We start from the raw sequence: 14,632 nt of genomic DNA on the forward strand, positions 1-14,632 counted from the left end.
TCATGAATTTGAGTGAATTCGGCACGCTCTTCACATTGGTGGGGTAAAAACGTGACCTTTACTTGGCAAATTTCCAAGTTCAGTTCGCAAATATTTACATAATTAAACTTGGAGTACATGACATTCACATTAGGAAGTGGCAAAAACCTAATAAGAACAAATGCTGTTGACCGCATGATTCTAGGTGGCGTAGTTTTTTTATTATAATTCAATGACACGTTTTCTGGGACACCCTGTATACGCTTGATCGCTCTATTACGAGGGGTGTTCAAGTCAAACCGGGACTTTGTCTCCTGGGTGTACAAATGACTCTCGCTACTTTTTGGTCATTTTCACACGCCTCCGCGTTCACCACGTGGTGGTCCAAAGTTTGTGCGAAACAAAAGACACGTGCTAGACAAGATGGCCGACAACGAGGTGAGCGCGCGCATCGAACAGCGAATTGCTATGAAGTTTCTCGTGAATGAAGGCGTAAAGTCATCTGAAATTAACAGAAGATTCAGGCTCAGTATGGCCACGATACACTTAGCCGCAACAAAGCGTTTGAGTGGTGCAAACGGTTCCGAGACGGCCGTACATCAGTGCAGGACGACCCCGGCCGGGGCGGCTCAGAGTCCAGTGTCAGAGTTATCCTGAGAACATACAACTTGTGGAGCGCCTTATCCTCAAGAACCGACGAACATGTCTCGATATCAATAGTGCATATAGTGCGATCAATAGTGCATATTACTGCCAGGTTCTCAGGGGTGTGCATAAGGTGCTGAAGCAAAAGCGGCCGGGCCTCATCACCAAAGAAGTCGTCCTCCTACAGGACAATGCACGCCCGCATACCGCACATCTCAAGACAGGCACCTTACAGGAACTTTGCTGGGAGTTGCTGCCACATCCCCCTTACAGTCCAGACCTCGCCCCCAGTGATTTCCATCTCTTCGGGCCCATCTCTGGGGACCCAGCTGCGACGACGAGGTCAAGAATGCGGTCCGACCATGGCTACTACGCGCCGGTAAGGATTTCTACCCTGCTGGCATCCAAGCCCTCGTGAAACGCTGGGGCAAGTGCATTAGTGCAGCTGGAGATTACGTGGAAAGATAAAACTAATTTCTCGCCCTAAAGTTCATTTTACTTTTGCGAAAAATTAAAAGTCCCGGTTTGACTTGAACGCCCCTTGTACATGCGTGCAGTGGTAGATCAAGCAAGCTGAATTCTTTTCAGTAAGCTTCAATGTTGTCAACAAGCAGATGAAATTCAGGGTTCGCATAGGCCCTTGAAACGGGGTGGAGTATAGCCCCTGTTGATGAAACTCCCCATTCCCTTGATTTCAAAAAAAAAAAACTTTCACTGGAAGTGATGCAGAGTTATAAAAAATCCTTTGCACGGAGGTGCGCGCCGTCTCGGAGTTTGTTGTGGTATGGAGAACACCGTGGCACAAAAAACTTGGAACAAATAGACACACACACAAATAATTGCACGTTGTGCTGTTAACGCGCCTCATGGCTCGAATTCAGGTGATAGGAAGTGCTGTGCGGAAGGTGCAAGTTCCAGAATGCCTGGCTAGGATAGGTCAGACCAGACGCAAGTAATCCCGATGAAGGGGCGCCGTATGTCAGAAGACTATCAACGTCACCACAATGGCCTAATCGGCGTTGAAAAGTCTACTTTTCTCGAAGCGTGTTTCCCGAGCGGCAGCAGATGAAGACAGCTCTCCATCGCTGGATGCATGTCAGCGGCAAACCTAACGTTGGGAATCCCTAGACATCGGCGGGAAAAGGCACGACCTTTGAACCAATCCTTGAAGTGGCCTCTAGGTAGTTACACAAGCTGAGACTTTGCGGATATTGAAGATAGTCCCTCCCAATTCTCCTACAGCTCTTCTATAAATGGTACAAATGTCCTCGTATAGTGAGTTGACCAGGAGCTTCACTTGCGGAGAGAGAGAGAGAGAGAAAAAAACGATTTGTACATTCCACGTGATGGTCTACGGCTGTGTTTTCTTTCCCAAGTTGAAGACAGAGGGAAGAAATCAGGTAACACTTAGTCCTGCTACGTATCTGATGAAACAATGAATACATACCTGCAGCAAAAGGAATATGATGTCAATGTCGCACTGAATCGGGCATTACATCGTTACTTCAAATGAACTCAACTCAAATGAAAGCTTCACCTTCCTTGAATTTTGTTCGTTGGAATGCTTGAAATCCTTGAATTTGGGGTCAACTTTTCTTTACGAACCCTGTGCTGAATATGAAGGGAATTGCATCATAACGAGAGCCTCCGATATTTCGAACAGAGACTGTTCTTCTTGCCCAGAACAGCAGCACTGTTCGAAATATCGGCGGCCGTCGTCCCGAGGCAATTCCTTTCATACTTTGCCGGTTCGCTGGATTTCGCGTCTACCTGAGCTGAATAGCTGGTCATGATCATGCGAGACTGATGAAAGATACGGCACAGCTGTGCTTATAGTTATCATATAATTGAAAGATACGTGCCCCGAGAGCGGGGACACACAATAAAAATGCAATCATAAAAAAATATTGCATCTGTGATTGCTGGTCATCGCTGATGTATGGTTGCAACCAAATGCGCGCGCAAATTCCGGGAACTGCGAGAGCGGAAAATTGACCCTGTCTTCGGGTGGAAGCGTGAAGGCAGTTTCGAAGCGATGCCGCCTGTACACGTCACCGCTGCTCTCACAGTTATCCAGCGCGTACAGTACAAAGAACACCTGTTCAGGGCTCATTTGGGGCATGGTAGGCAGTGCCACAGAAGAGTGCCAGATCTGTCTGATCTTCACGAACTCCTGCGAAAGACAACATCGGCAAATTAAACCCAAGGAAGGATCAGCAACGGGAGCCAGAAAGCTTGCAACTGTCACAAGACAAAGCGGAAATGACGTCAAAGCAACAGCATCAGAACTATGAGGCACGGAGAATATCCGGGCCCATCATTACATTCAACGAGAAACAAGACATGCGCGTTTCCATTTCAGAAAATAATACGAATCTATGCGTGACTACCTGGAATGCCTTATAGGCTTGCATAACCGGGATGGTGTGCTCGAGCATTGAAAGTCCTGCAGCGGAGACATCATGACTGCTGCCGAAAAACGTGCTCTTCAGGTTCTTTGCCAAGTCGTTGTATCCATTCACGAGACATTGTAAAGCATATCGGAAGCGACCGTCGTTGTCCGTACTGTGTGTACGGTAGGCAGAGTCCTTTTTATCATCTTCGTGCAGCATGGCCATCATCCCTTTAAAAATTCTTACGCCGTACCGAGCAATGTGATTCACGAACATCATATTATTCGTGGGAATTGAAACGTTGATCACGGCTATGGGAATGCTCAGCACCTTTTGGTCTACGTCGTAGTGGACACGCGTGCTGAAAACAGACTCCATTTCTTGCACGCCGTTAACTGCCGTCCCTTGTTCGAGAAGGTCCTTGTTTTGAAGAGCGGTAAAGGTTTTAAATTGCGAAATTAAATCGGACGGTTCAACGCCGTGAAGACTCTGTAGGTGCTGCATAACTTTGGCGTTGTAGTTCGAGAAAGTTGCATTATGGAACACCCATGATGGAAAAAAGTGCATGCGCCGACTATCGAGGACTTTGCGCCTGACCTGATCGAATCTATTCTTGACGTGACGTTCCTTCGTTCTCGAACCCTGAATCCATGGAATGTGTGTCATAGTTTCGACGAACTTTGCTTCCAGCTGCGAGGCGACAGCTTTGGCCATCACGTGAAAGTTGTTCGCGTGAAGTCCATAGGCCCTCAGGTAGTGCGCAGGAAATACACGCTCCAGTTCTCTCGAGCAGAGTACCTCTAGTTCAGATTGGGCCTTCACGGATATCCCCAATTCCGCAGCCCTCAGTTCACGAAGGATTCGCAGGGGAAGGAACGCGCTGAAGTGGGTGACGAGACGAAAGCCAAGGTAGTTTACGATGCTCTGCGCATCAAATCCAGTGTCATTTGCACGTCTCAGATTCTCGAAGAAAGTCGGAGACTTCAGCAAGATGGTGGTGGAATCGCCGATACTTGTGTCGTCTGCAAATATTGCTCGCAGGAAAGGTGTAATGTCTCGTGGAAGCTCGCTAAGTCGTGTAGTCCGATAATTTTTTCTTCCGATGTATCGTTCGGTAGGGCGCGCCGCAAATTTACCGAGGACGTTGATGGTTTGTTTGATGGTTGCGGCATACTCCTTTATGTTCTCGTTACCCCTCATGAAAATAAGCGATTGCTCGACTGCTCCGCCGATCAGTTCTATGAAAGATTTGTCGGACTGGTCACCATCTCGGTACAGAAGAGTGGGTTCGCCAATAATTATCGAAATGTTTGGCTGCCCATCCGCACTCGGTCGTCGTGATACGCTTGCGAGTGCATGAAGCTTGAGGTCACGAACCAGATATCCAGCGGATATCCACGCAGTGCGGGGGCTGAGCACACTCCTGGTATCTTTAGTTGCTGGCCACATGGTGTTGAAGTACTCCATAAACATTTCGTTCATCTCATGACGGCGCAAATCGACTTCGCCGTTTTCCTTGATGCAGCCTTCGAGAACAAATCGAGCGACAGTCATGTCTTCGTTTCGAGGGTTAAGGATATAATCTCTAGCTGTTTCTTCAATAGCATCGACGAGGATCGTGTCTGTCGATATGGACGATCCCGGTTTCGGAGTCCACCGTGTGGAGAGGGCTTTGCAGACAAAGTCGTAAAAATTGTCGCATGGGTTGCCGCTTAGCAAACTCATTATATGAGCAGCCTCTTTCTGGCAGTATTCTGTGTCGCATACAGACAGGGAAAGGCGTGCCTGCGATGGGCTCAATGTTGTCACTTGCGCTGCCCTCTTCGCAATCAAAGAGCTAGGATCGTGTGACGCATTCAGAGTAGAAGGACGGCTTGTAGCTGATTTTTCGCGGTAGGCCATTGCTTCACGGATAGCCGGATTGGAGGAGCATATCATGAAGATTATCCAGATCAGGCAGATACAGCCCAATGCAAAGACGACAGCGCTCTCGGGATAGTAAGTAACCGATGATTCTAGCTCGCAGCATTCCTGCTCCCTCTGCGGTTCAGGAGATTTCCCAGCGGAATCAGGCAAAGCGAACATGATCCTCTGCTGCGGTGCCCGTCGTGTCTGCTGTACCTTGCCATTCTGGTGGACGACTGAAGCCTGCACGATCGGTTTGTCGTAACCAGTCAAAGGTGGTCCAGTTAAATATGGAGCACCGTGCATCGTTGCGAGTGGAATGTAGGGGGCTCCCATCGAACGGCCTGTGTCTATGGGAGCACCAGCAGCAGGGAGATTCTGAGCACTGGCATTCACTGTTGCTTCACGAGAGGTCTTCTCTGCCAAACGTTCCTGGTCTTCAGGCACTCGCAAAGGTAGATCCGGGGTTCCTTCTTCGTCCATAGGCACCACCGCGACTAGTTCAGGAGTTTGAGACAGCTCGTGTCGCTCAGAACGATATTCTTGTCCTGATTGTCCCATATCCAGACAAGATCGTTCGACTATAGGTTCGAACGTTTCATGTGGCTGGTCAGGCTCTTTACCTAAGCCTGTCTGCACAGGACTCCCTTTGCCTTCTTCCGTGGTTATCATTCCTGTTATGCCTGACTTTTCCTTTACGAGAGACCCTTGCTCCAATGTAACATCACTCTGCGTTACCCTCACTAATTGCATTTCGTGACTTCCTCGCGACGTTCGCAGATTTGAAGTTCCGTCCCGTGAGTGCTCTGGTGATCCCGCCTCGTCCTCCCTCACAACGGATATCTGAACCTCCGGTTGTGGTGTTGTATATTGCTGAGCTTCCGTGACTACCGCACTCACATCCCCTGGAGGTATGTTTACTGTGGTCTCTTGGACGCGATCACCTGCCTGCTCCAATGGCTGTGGCTGAATGGAAGTTGCTGCAGTGTCCCCTGAGCGCGCATCTTGTCCTTGCGTGACGGAAGGCGACTGAATGGAATGTATCCTCGATAAGGATGGTTGTACTGCTGATGGTATTCCGATGTCTCCCTTCGGTGATGGAAGTTCAGGAGGTGCTCCATAATTGGGAGGAAGACCTGGTTCAGGTGCCGGAACAGCATCCACATACACGTCGCCGTACACCCTCGAAATACTCTCGGGCTGAGAACCTTCTTTGAGGTGAGAACTCATCGACGCCACCCATGCTGCGTCAACGCCCTTACGCGTGTCTTCCTTCGTTGATTTCCGCCTCCTTTTCTCTAGCTTCATTATTGCTTCTGCGCTTGCCCGATGCGGACTAGAGGCTTTCATCTTCGCTATTCTCCGCGCAATCGCTGCAGGGGGAACTGCAGGGGAAGCAAGGGCAGACTTTTCCTGTCCCTGAGGTAATCCACTCAATATTTTATCGTCAGCCTGAGAGTCGGGGGTAACTTTAACAGGTGGCTGTACACTACGAGCTATGCTGGCATCTTTCGGGGACAGCACGTGAGGCACTGCACCAGAAGCCATTAATGAGGAATGTTTTTCATCCTTAGCTTCGATGCCTGGAAGTCCTTGCCCCGTTGACGGTTGGGAACTTGGCGAAGCGGATCGAGGTTCTGTACGTTGAGGTGTTTCTTGTAAGACCTTAGTAGGTTGTGCGTCACTAGGGGCGGTGCGTTGCGGAGCTCCGGTCTGGGGATGAGTCAGTTCCGTCTGATGGGAGCCAGGACTCATGGCATGCATAGGACTCTGCATTCGCTCTGAAGGATGTATCACAGAGAGAGGCTCTGAAGTTTCCTTCGCTGCTTGCATTTTTTCATAAAGATTGTCTTTGACGGGCTCTGCAGGAAGCTCTTCATCTTTAGGCGCCTTTTTGTTTAGCTCTTCAATGTTCTTTGCCATCTGCTCACGTGTAACGGTCACGCCTGGCAAAAGTATATAGCTGCCACCTTCCGGAGACTTATCACCGGCGTGTAGCTGTGAATCTTGCTCCCGTGTCTCCTGTTGGGGATGAGAAGATTCCGCGCCAGTAACCTTCAGAGGTTGTCTCAACTCACCAGGGTGCAATCCAGTCGAACCTACAAGGTTGGATTTCTCGACAGCCAACGACTTGCGTCTTCCAGCAGCAACACTTGCTCTGCGCGCATCTGCGGCCCTTAAAGCAGAAATGCCGTTCGTTCTGTCAGTGTTTAGCGTACGAACACCGCCAGCGGAATCGAGGCCTGAGGATGCACTACTCCCCTTTACAGCTTTAGCCCTGAAAGCGTCCGTGTCGAGTGGCAACCTTTGCTCTAACTTCAGCTGGCGTGGTCCAAGAGCACTTGCCTTACTTGGAGACATCGATTTCAAAGTTGACCTGTCGACCTCATACGTGTGATCTGGCTGCGGTTGCCGCGAAGAAGATACACTCGCCCTTCTCTGAGCCCTACCCTTAAAAGATTGTCGCGAGGCAGACAAGGTTGCTCCGCTTTGGGCCGTAGCGTTAAATGATGAGCTGTCGTCCCTTTGAGTATGATCCAGCTGTAGTTCTGGTGCGCCAGAAACACTTTTCCTTCTCTGAGCCATTTCTTTAAATGCTGACCTTTCATCTTCCTGTGCGCGGTCCAACTGCTGTTGACGCGAAGCAGCCGATACACTTGCCTTTCGCTGAGCCATTGTCCTAAATGCCTGCAACGAGGGCGACGTAGTTTCTCTCCTTTCAGCCACTGATTTCAATGGTGACCTGTCGCCCTCTTGTGCATGATCCAATTGCAGTTGTCGCGCACGAGAAACACTAGCTCGCCTTTGGGCTGCTGCTCTAAACGCAGACTTATCGTCCTCTTGTATGCGATCCAACAGTAGTTGTCTTGCACCGGTAGCACTTGCTCTCCTTTGAGCCATTGCTCTAAATGCGGACCTGTCGTCCTCTTGTGCGTGATCCAACTGTAGTTGTCTTGCGCCAGAAACGCTTGCCCTTCTTTGAGCCATCATTTTGAATGGCGACCTTTCGTCCTCTTGTGCATCATCCAACTGCAGCTGTCTTGCACCAGAAACACTTGCTCTCCTGTGGGCCGCTGCTTTAAAGGCTGACTTGTCGCCCTCTTGTATACTGTCCAACTGCAGCTGTCTTGCAGCAGAAACACTTGCTCTCCTTTGGGCCGCTGCTTTAAACGCTGCCTTGTCGCCCTCCTGTACACCTCTTGCACCAGAAACACTTGCTCTCCTGTGGGCTGCTGCTTTAAAGGCTGACTTGTCGCCCTCTTGCATACGGTCCAACTCCAGCTGTCTTGCACCAGAGACACTTGCTCTTCGTTGGGCTGCTGCTTTAAACGCTGCCTTGTCGCCCTCTTGTACACGATCCAACTGTAGCTGTCGTGATGCAGACACACTTGCTCTTCTTTTTGCCATTGTTTTAAACTCTGTCATATCGTCATCTTGCGTACGATCAAACTGGAGTGGTCGAAGTGATGATATGCTGACTCTCCTACCCGCCGTTGCTCTTGACGCGCTTATGTTCTCCTGAGTTGCCTTCTTGTCAAGCTGCAGCTGACGTGCTCCCGACAAGCTAGCTCTCCTTGCCGCTGCTCTTTTGAAGTCTGAGGTTTCACCATGCTTATCGCGACGGGGAAAGAGACTTGCCCTTCTTGCTGCTCTTTCTTTAAACGTCATCGTGTCATCGTCAGGGACCTCTCCGTGAACTCTGCCAAGTGCCATGCCGGACGCTAATCTCGATAGGTGCCTTACATCCGTGCTGGAACGGGACACCTGAGGCAGCTTGGAACGGTCTGCTTCATGATCTGTAAATGGCTCATCACTTAGCTTAGAGTATTCCAACTCCTTCTTTGACCGATGCGTGCGTGTTGACACTGAAGGGCTCATGCGCTCGTAGTGTTGTCGCATTCCATCGGGTGGCGTTTCCATCTCAGTGCTCCTGTCATCTTCGTAGTCATCGAGAGAAGGAGCAACTCTGGGCCTCTCGCTGTATCGCATTTGGCTGCTGTCACGAAGTCCCCTCGCTGTGCGTCCGTCCCTATAGCGGTCGAAGGCTTCCCAAGGCTGTTTCGTTGAGTGTCCCCTGCCACTCTGTAGCGTCGATCCAGGTCTTTCAAAAAAATCGTCCCGGGTAGTTCTCTGGCTTGTCCTACGACGACTAGGCTCTCTCCGTTCAACTGTCAAATGGCCTTCTAACTCTGGCGATCTATCGCGAAAAGGCGATGGCTTTTGCATGAGGCCGCTATCATATCTTGCATCGCGTTGCGGTCGGTCTGGTGTAGTTCTGGTTCGCCTCCTGGAGCCAACCCGCTCGTTACCTTTATCATGATAGCCGACATCCTCCATCGAGGACGTATCAGTAGCGCCAGTGGCACGGTACTCAAGGCGTCTCTTCCTGTACCGGAGATCCATTGTGTCATCATCATCTGCACGAAGACTTCCAGGGCTGCCGTACTCTTCATCAGGTGGTGAGTAACGTGATCGTTCGTAGGCCTTTTGGCCTGCTTCGGCTTTCCGAACTTCGCTTAGCGTTGATAATGATATCTTGTGCAATTTAGAAGCCTCATCTTCCACTTGTCTTGCCTGGGACAGAGCCATACCCGCCTTTTTTATGACACCCGCAGTGGCTGCTATCGCCAGCGGCCTTTCTTTCCATTTTAATACCTCGTTAGCAGCATCTGGTACGCTTGTCCATTTCCTGGGGAAATCCCGTGCGTGTGGCGGGAAACGGGGAGAATTGCCAGAATAGCTGCTCAAGTAGGGGTCTGTGTAAAACATACCATCATACATGGGAGCACGCTGCAGAGGGGGGCGTTGGTCTGATGGTTCCAGCTGGGCCCTACTTTGTGGAGGAACGGAAGCTCCTCCTTGCGGATATGGCGACGGCATCCAGGACCAATACCCTGGAGGCACATACCATGAAGGACCGGGTGGAAGGTGCATTTCTGAGAGAGCTGCCGCTTGCACTTGTCCCTGCTTAAGTTCTGCGTGCGAAGAACGTCTCGCCCGCGGTGCCTCCGTAGGTTGTGCACCTTCCTCGGGAGCGGTTTCTTTTTTCGACACTTCCGCTTTCACATCCACTGACGCCGCCATAGCTTTCAGAGAGCGATACCTCTCCAAGGCTTCCCTGGCTTTCTTGGCCAGGTTTGCGGCTCGGTGCATAAGATCGGCGGAGTACTGTTTCCTTGTCTCGGCGTCTGTTTCTCCTTCGCCTTGAATCATCGTCATCGTCTTGGATGCCTGTCTGAAACTCTTGGCAGCCTTAATCGCCTTTTTTGCTTCACGCGCAGCCTCAGCTATCTTGAGCGGCAAAGACGCGTCCGCGCCGGGACTCACGATCTCCGAAGCGGCTTCTGATGGTCCGCCTGGTGGCGCGGCGTTCGCGGACGCAGATTCGGTGGCGGTCTCTGCGTTCAAGTCATCCACAACGACCTCGGTTCCGACCTCGGTCGTAGTAGCTTCCGGGCGATAGATGAGTGGACCTGGAACTGGATGGTCGCAACACCGTCCACTGCATTTGGCGGTGAAGTCCAGTACGTTTCCAAATCTCCTGGGATGGTAATACAGAGGTATAGACGCGAAGACTGTTGATGCTGCATCCACTAGTGCTGTCTGGTGATCTTCCAAAATCTGACCACAATCAGCCAGTTCCTCACCCACAGTCATGTAAAACTTCTCATTTTCATCAACTGGTTCGGGCGTGTAGACCGTTGCAGTGGGTTCCCTTCCCCGTTTCTTTCGTTTGGAACGCTTAGATTTCTTCGACCTACGCTTGCGCGATCCAAATGTATGTTCCTGCGTGTCCGACACGGTGGCCGACGGTTCATATTGCTGGGCTTGCGAGGGGTCGAATGATATATAGTTGGACGCCTGCAGAGGTGCATTTTGCTCAGGGATCTCATGGTCGGATGGAACGTCTCTGACGGGACTGCTGACCATCAGCTCGTCGGATTTCTCGGATTTGAAAGGACTTTGCCGCTTTCCATGCTTCTTCCGCTCCACCTTGGAACTCTTTCTCTGCCCTCTTCTCCTTTGGGCGTTTTCGCTCATGCTGGTAGCTTCTTCTCAATTGACGACGTCAAAATTATAGCGTCGGGTGCACGGAGGTGTTGCTTCAGGTTTCCAGTAAAGGATCGAAGATATACCCGGCATCCAGCAGAACAAGCGAGACAAATTCCTTCTTCTTCTCAACGTCTGCACGTGAGCTACCTTCTTCTTCTTCTTCCTCGTCCAAGCAAAATGTGGCCGTTAGGCCCGGCCGGTTTCACCAACGGTTTAAGCCGAGATCGAGGGTTGCTGAAACTTGAAGTGAGTACTCAAATATTTTTTTACAAACCTTAGTTGGTGACACGGTGAATGCTTCAGTGACAATAACTGACTTTAGTGAAGAAAGGGTAAGCGTTAAATTCAAGTTGAGGGGCTGTTGATCTCGGTTCAATTGTTAATCGGCGTGTGGCGAACCCTTCGAAATACCATCTGTGGGGCAGTGATGAGATGTAAGGCCAGGTTAGCCGCCTGTGATAACTTGCATATATATGACGTCTGACGACTATGCATGGATAAGGGGAACGCCCCACGTTGGGCGCCAGTTGTGGAGACCTAAGTTCCCACAACCTCGGGGCGTCAGCCCGTTCGTTCCGCACGCGAAGGAACAAGCAACACAACAGATTCAAACAAACAACATACGAGGTTTATTTTTACCTTCTACAGTAAGAGTAGAACTTCCTGCTTGCCTCCAGCAAACCAACTAAACCATTTGCCCAGCCGATCCCCACTTTTATCACCCGTGACGGGCATACGCCCCCCCCCCCCCCACACGGAGCACGGCTGCCCTCTGTCGCCGTGGCGCGCTGCGCTATCTAATCGCCACAGTGATTATGTACGTATGTACATAGGAATGTGCGTACATGAAAATGTATGAGATGACCGAGAAAGTGCCTAGAAGCGGATCGAGAGCACGATGTAAGACACGAGACCTGCTACAACAGGTCTACAGGGTGGGTGCTCTAAAAAGTCAGTCACATTTTCGCGCGTGACACTACACCTGCTTGACAGACAGACTTCCGCCACCACAAAGTCAATAATTTGTGCCAGAGAGGCGTACGAAATTCATCCCCATTCATCACCTTTTAATAAAGTTGTTGTTACGAAAAAAAAATCGTGGTTTCCACGCACTGCGTAACAAAATAAATACGAGCACGCAAACTTTCGTCTTCATGTATCTCTATGCACTATATCGATAAATCGATTCTTAGGTCAGTCTTACAAAACCGCGTCCCATGAGGATTATCTTTGGTCTGTCCTATTTATTTCGTAAGGAAACTAACAGACAAAAATGGGGAGAAGTCTAGCACTCGCAAGTGAATAAGATAAGTGTTTAAAAAGATTTAAACATTTATTTTACTGAAAAACAAGCTTTCGGACGGAGTCCGTCCTTCATCAGGTACGATGGTGCCACCTGATGACCTCAGTCGTCATTCATCCTCATTATTCACCTGATGAAGGACGGACTCCATCCGAAAGCCTGTTTTTCAGTAAAATAAATGTTTCAATCTCTTTAAATAGTTATCTTATTTATTCCGTGTTTAATATCGTCATACTCATATTCTCAGTGTCCAGGGCATAATAGCATATGGTGTTCTTGGTTTGACTTATCGCTTTTTGAAACTTAATCAAACTTTGCCTAAGATAAATGTTTGCAATTTTAATTCAAGCTCGCGGACTAGAGCAGGAGCAAGTGGAATGTTGAATCTCCCAAAGATCAGTACACACTACGGCAGGCTATTTATTTATGTATTTATTTTATGTATTTAATCGTGCCCACTCGCAGCACATGCCTAGGCAGCGGAGGACTACAAATAGAAGGCATAACAGTAAACACGCAAACGGTTAAACCTATACAAACATATTAATAGTGCTACAAGGAAGGTAATTGGAAGATGAGACTAACAAACCATGGAAAGTAAGTGAATGAAAGAATGATAATCGCAAAAAACATCTACTTCTCTACACTTCAAATTATTATAAAGGCACTGCACGCGGACTATGTGCATGGTGCAGATAAGCCTGTAGAAGATGGATACAGCGTGCAAAGAAATCTAGAACGAGTGAATGGAACATGAAAACTAATAGTAGATAACAAATAAGTTGCATCAACAATGTCATGTATGCTCTTATGAAAGAAGGCCATGTCGCGCATGGATACCGGCGCTTGCTTAGGGATAGCATACCAAGTTTTGACAGCAGATGGTAATATTCATAGTACCACAACCTATGTGCACACTTATCATAAATAATTTTAACAAGTTTCCTTTGTACATTTTCGAGATAATCAGATTGAGTACTAAAAATACAGTTCCACACAACGGAGGCAAGCTCCAACTTATTACGGACAAGGCTATAGCACAGACAAATTAGAGATTTAGCATGAGAGAAGTCTCGGGAAATACGATTTATAAGGCCTAGCATCTTCATACAAGTGCAATAAAGATAAGAAACACATGCTAATTGAGTCCTTTATCAAAAAAACACACCTAGGTCACGCATCATCTCTACTCGATGTATAGTCACACCGTCCAGTAAATAGTCATATAACAATGTTGCCCGCTTTCTTGTGAAAGGCTGAACTTTAATTTTTGCGACATTCAAGGAGAGGTCATTTAATTTGCACCAGTTATCTATTGCTGCGACGTTCTCCTGCAGTAAGACACAAGTCGGACACGGAAGGCACAGAACGAAAAATCTTGACATCATCAGCGTATAATAATATTTCCCAGTGTTTCACAACATTAACAATATCGTTGATAAAGATCAGGAATAAGATTGGTCCCAAGTTACTACCTTGTGGCACACAACGATACAGAGGAAACCGGAATGGAAAGTTTACCTTCAACTCGTACACAATTATTTCTGTCAGTAAGATAACTTATCAACCAGATGCAATAATTGTCACGTAATCCGTAATAACTGACTTTCGAAAGAAGCAGGTCGTGACGAACCAGGTGACATGCTTTAGTAAAGTCAAGATAAACGGTATCGACCTGCTAACGGGAACAATAATAGCTGATTTGCAGCTGCTGTGATATACGCCAGTACTGAAAGATAAATTAAAAATGTTTGTAAGAGGCTTAACTGAAAGTCCAGCACAACCCTTCACAACAAAAATGGGAATCTCATCAATACCACATGTGGTCTTGGACTTGAGCTTATTAATAGCTGATAGGGCTTCTTCCTCGTGAACTATTGAAAGAGGAAGGAAGTCACTCCGCATCTTCCCCGTAAAGCCTCCAGACGGTGGGGCTAGCGGTCGAATAACATGAGCTAAAAAAGTTAGCAAATATGTTGCTAACGAGTTGCGGATCAGAGACCAGTTCACAGCGGTCCCGCAGGTCGTGGGCACTTTTTTTCTTTTTTTTTTTTTTGTACGAGCTTATCGATCGCAACGTGTATAGTTTCGGTTAGCCTCTGGACTGCAGAGTCTTCCTCCCCCTTGTGCAGAACGCGTTCAAACGTCTGCTTTTGTAAATGAAGGTACAGTTCAAGATAGTCCCCATCCCTGTAACAGTGCCGCCATTGTTCGTTCTGCCTTGCTCTATAACAAGCAATTGCAAAAGTTACAAAAAAAGGGGGAGGATGGGGGTCACCACGCGATAGAGGCTTGTCTATACCAGTTCTAAGGCTACAGTATCAAATGTAGAAAAAAACTAAGACTAGTACAT

The 14,632-nt window shown here is 48.6% G+C and overlaps 1 protein-coding gene across 1 annotated transcript; it reads right to left on the reverse strand.

Moving 5' to 3' along the window:
• Positions 1-2,454: 2,454 nt before the first annotated feature.
• On the reverse strand, positions 2,455-11,086 carry LOC135396970 (uncharacterized). The gene is made up of 2 exons (XM_064628230.1): positions 3,015-11,086; positions 2,455-2,797 (listed from the first exon to the last, which is right to left on the reverse strand). Exons 1-2 carry the CDS (start codon positions 10,962-10,964, stop codon positions 2,519-2,521), a joined length of 8,229 nt encoding a protein of 2,742 aa, XP_064484300.1. The 5' UTR covers positions 10,965-11,086; the 3' UTR covers positions 2,455-2,518.
• Positions 11,087-14,632: the final 3,546 nt, after the last annotated feature.

The sequence above is a fragment of the Ornithodoros turicata genome, chromosome 6 (assembly GCF_037126465.1).
Source record: "Ornithodoros turicata isolate Travis chromosome 6, ASM3712646v1, whole genome shotgun sequence".
Taxonomy (NCBI): Eukaryota; Metazoa; Arthropoda; class Arachnida; order Ixodida; family Argasidae; genus Ornithodoros; species Ornithodoros turicata.

Bases quoted from the DNA above. Each gene is read 5' to 3' on its own strand.
- LOC135396970 (XM_064628230.1), bottom strand. From the start codon at position 10,964: ATGAGCGAAAACGCCCAAAGGAGAAGAGGGCAGAGAAAGAGTTCCAAG. The intron at 2,798-3,014 runs GTAGTCACGCAT...TGTCTTTCGCAG, and splicing joins AAGCCTATAAGGCATTCCAG to GAGTTCGTGAAGATCAGACA.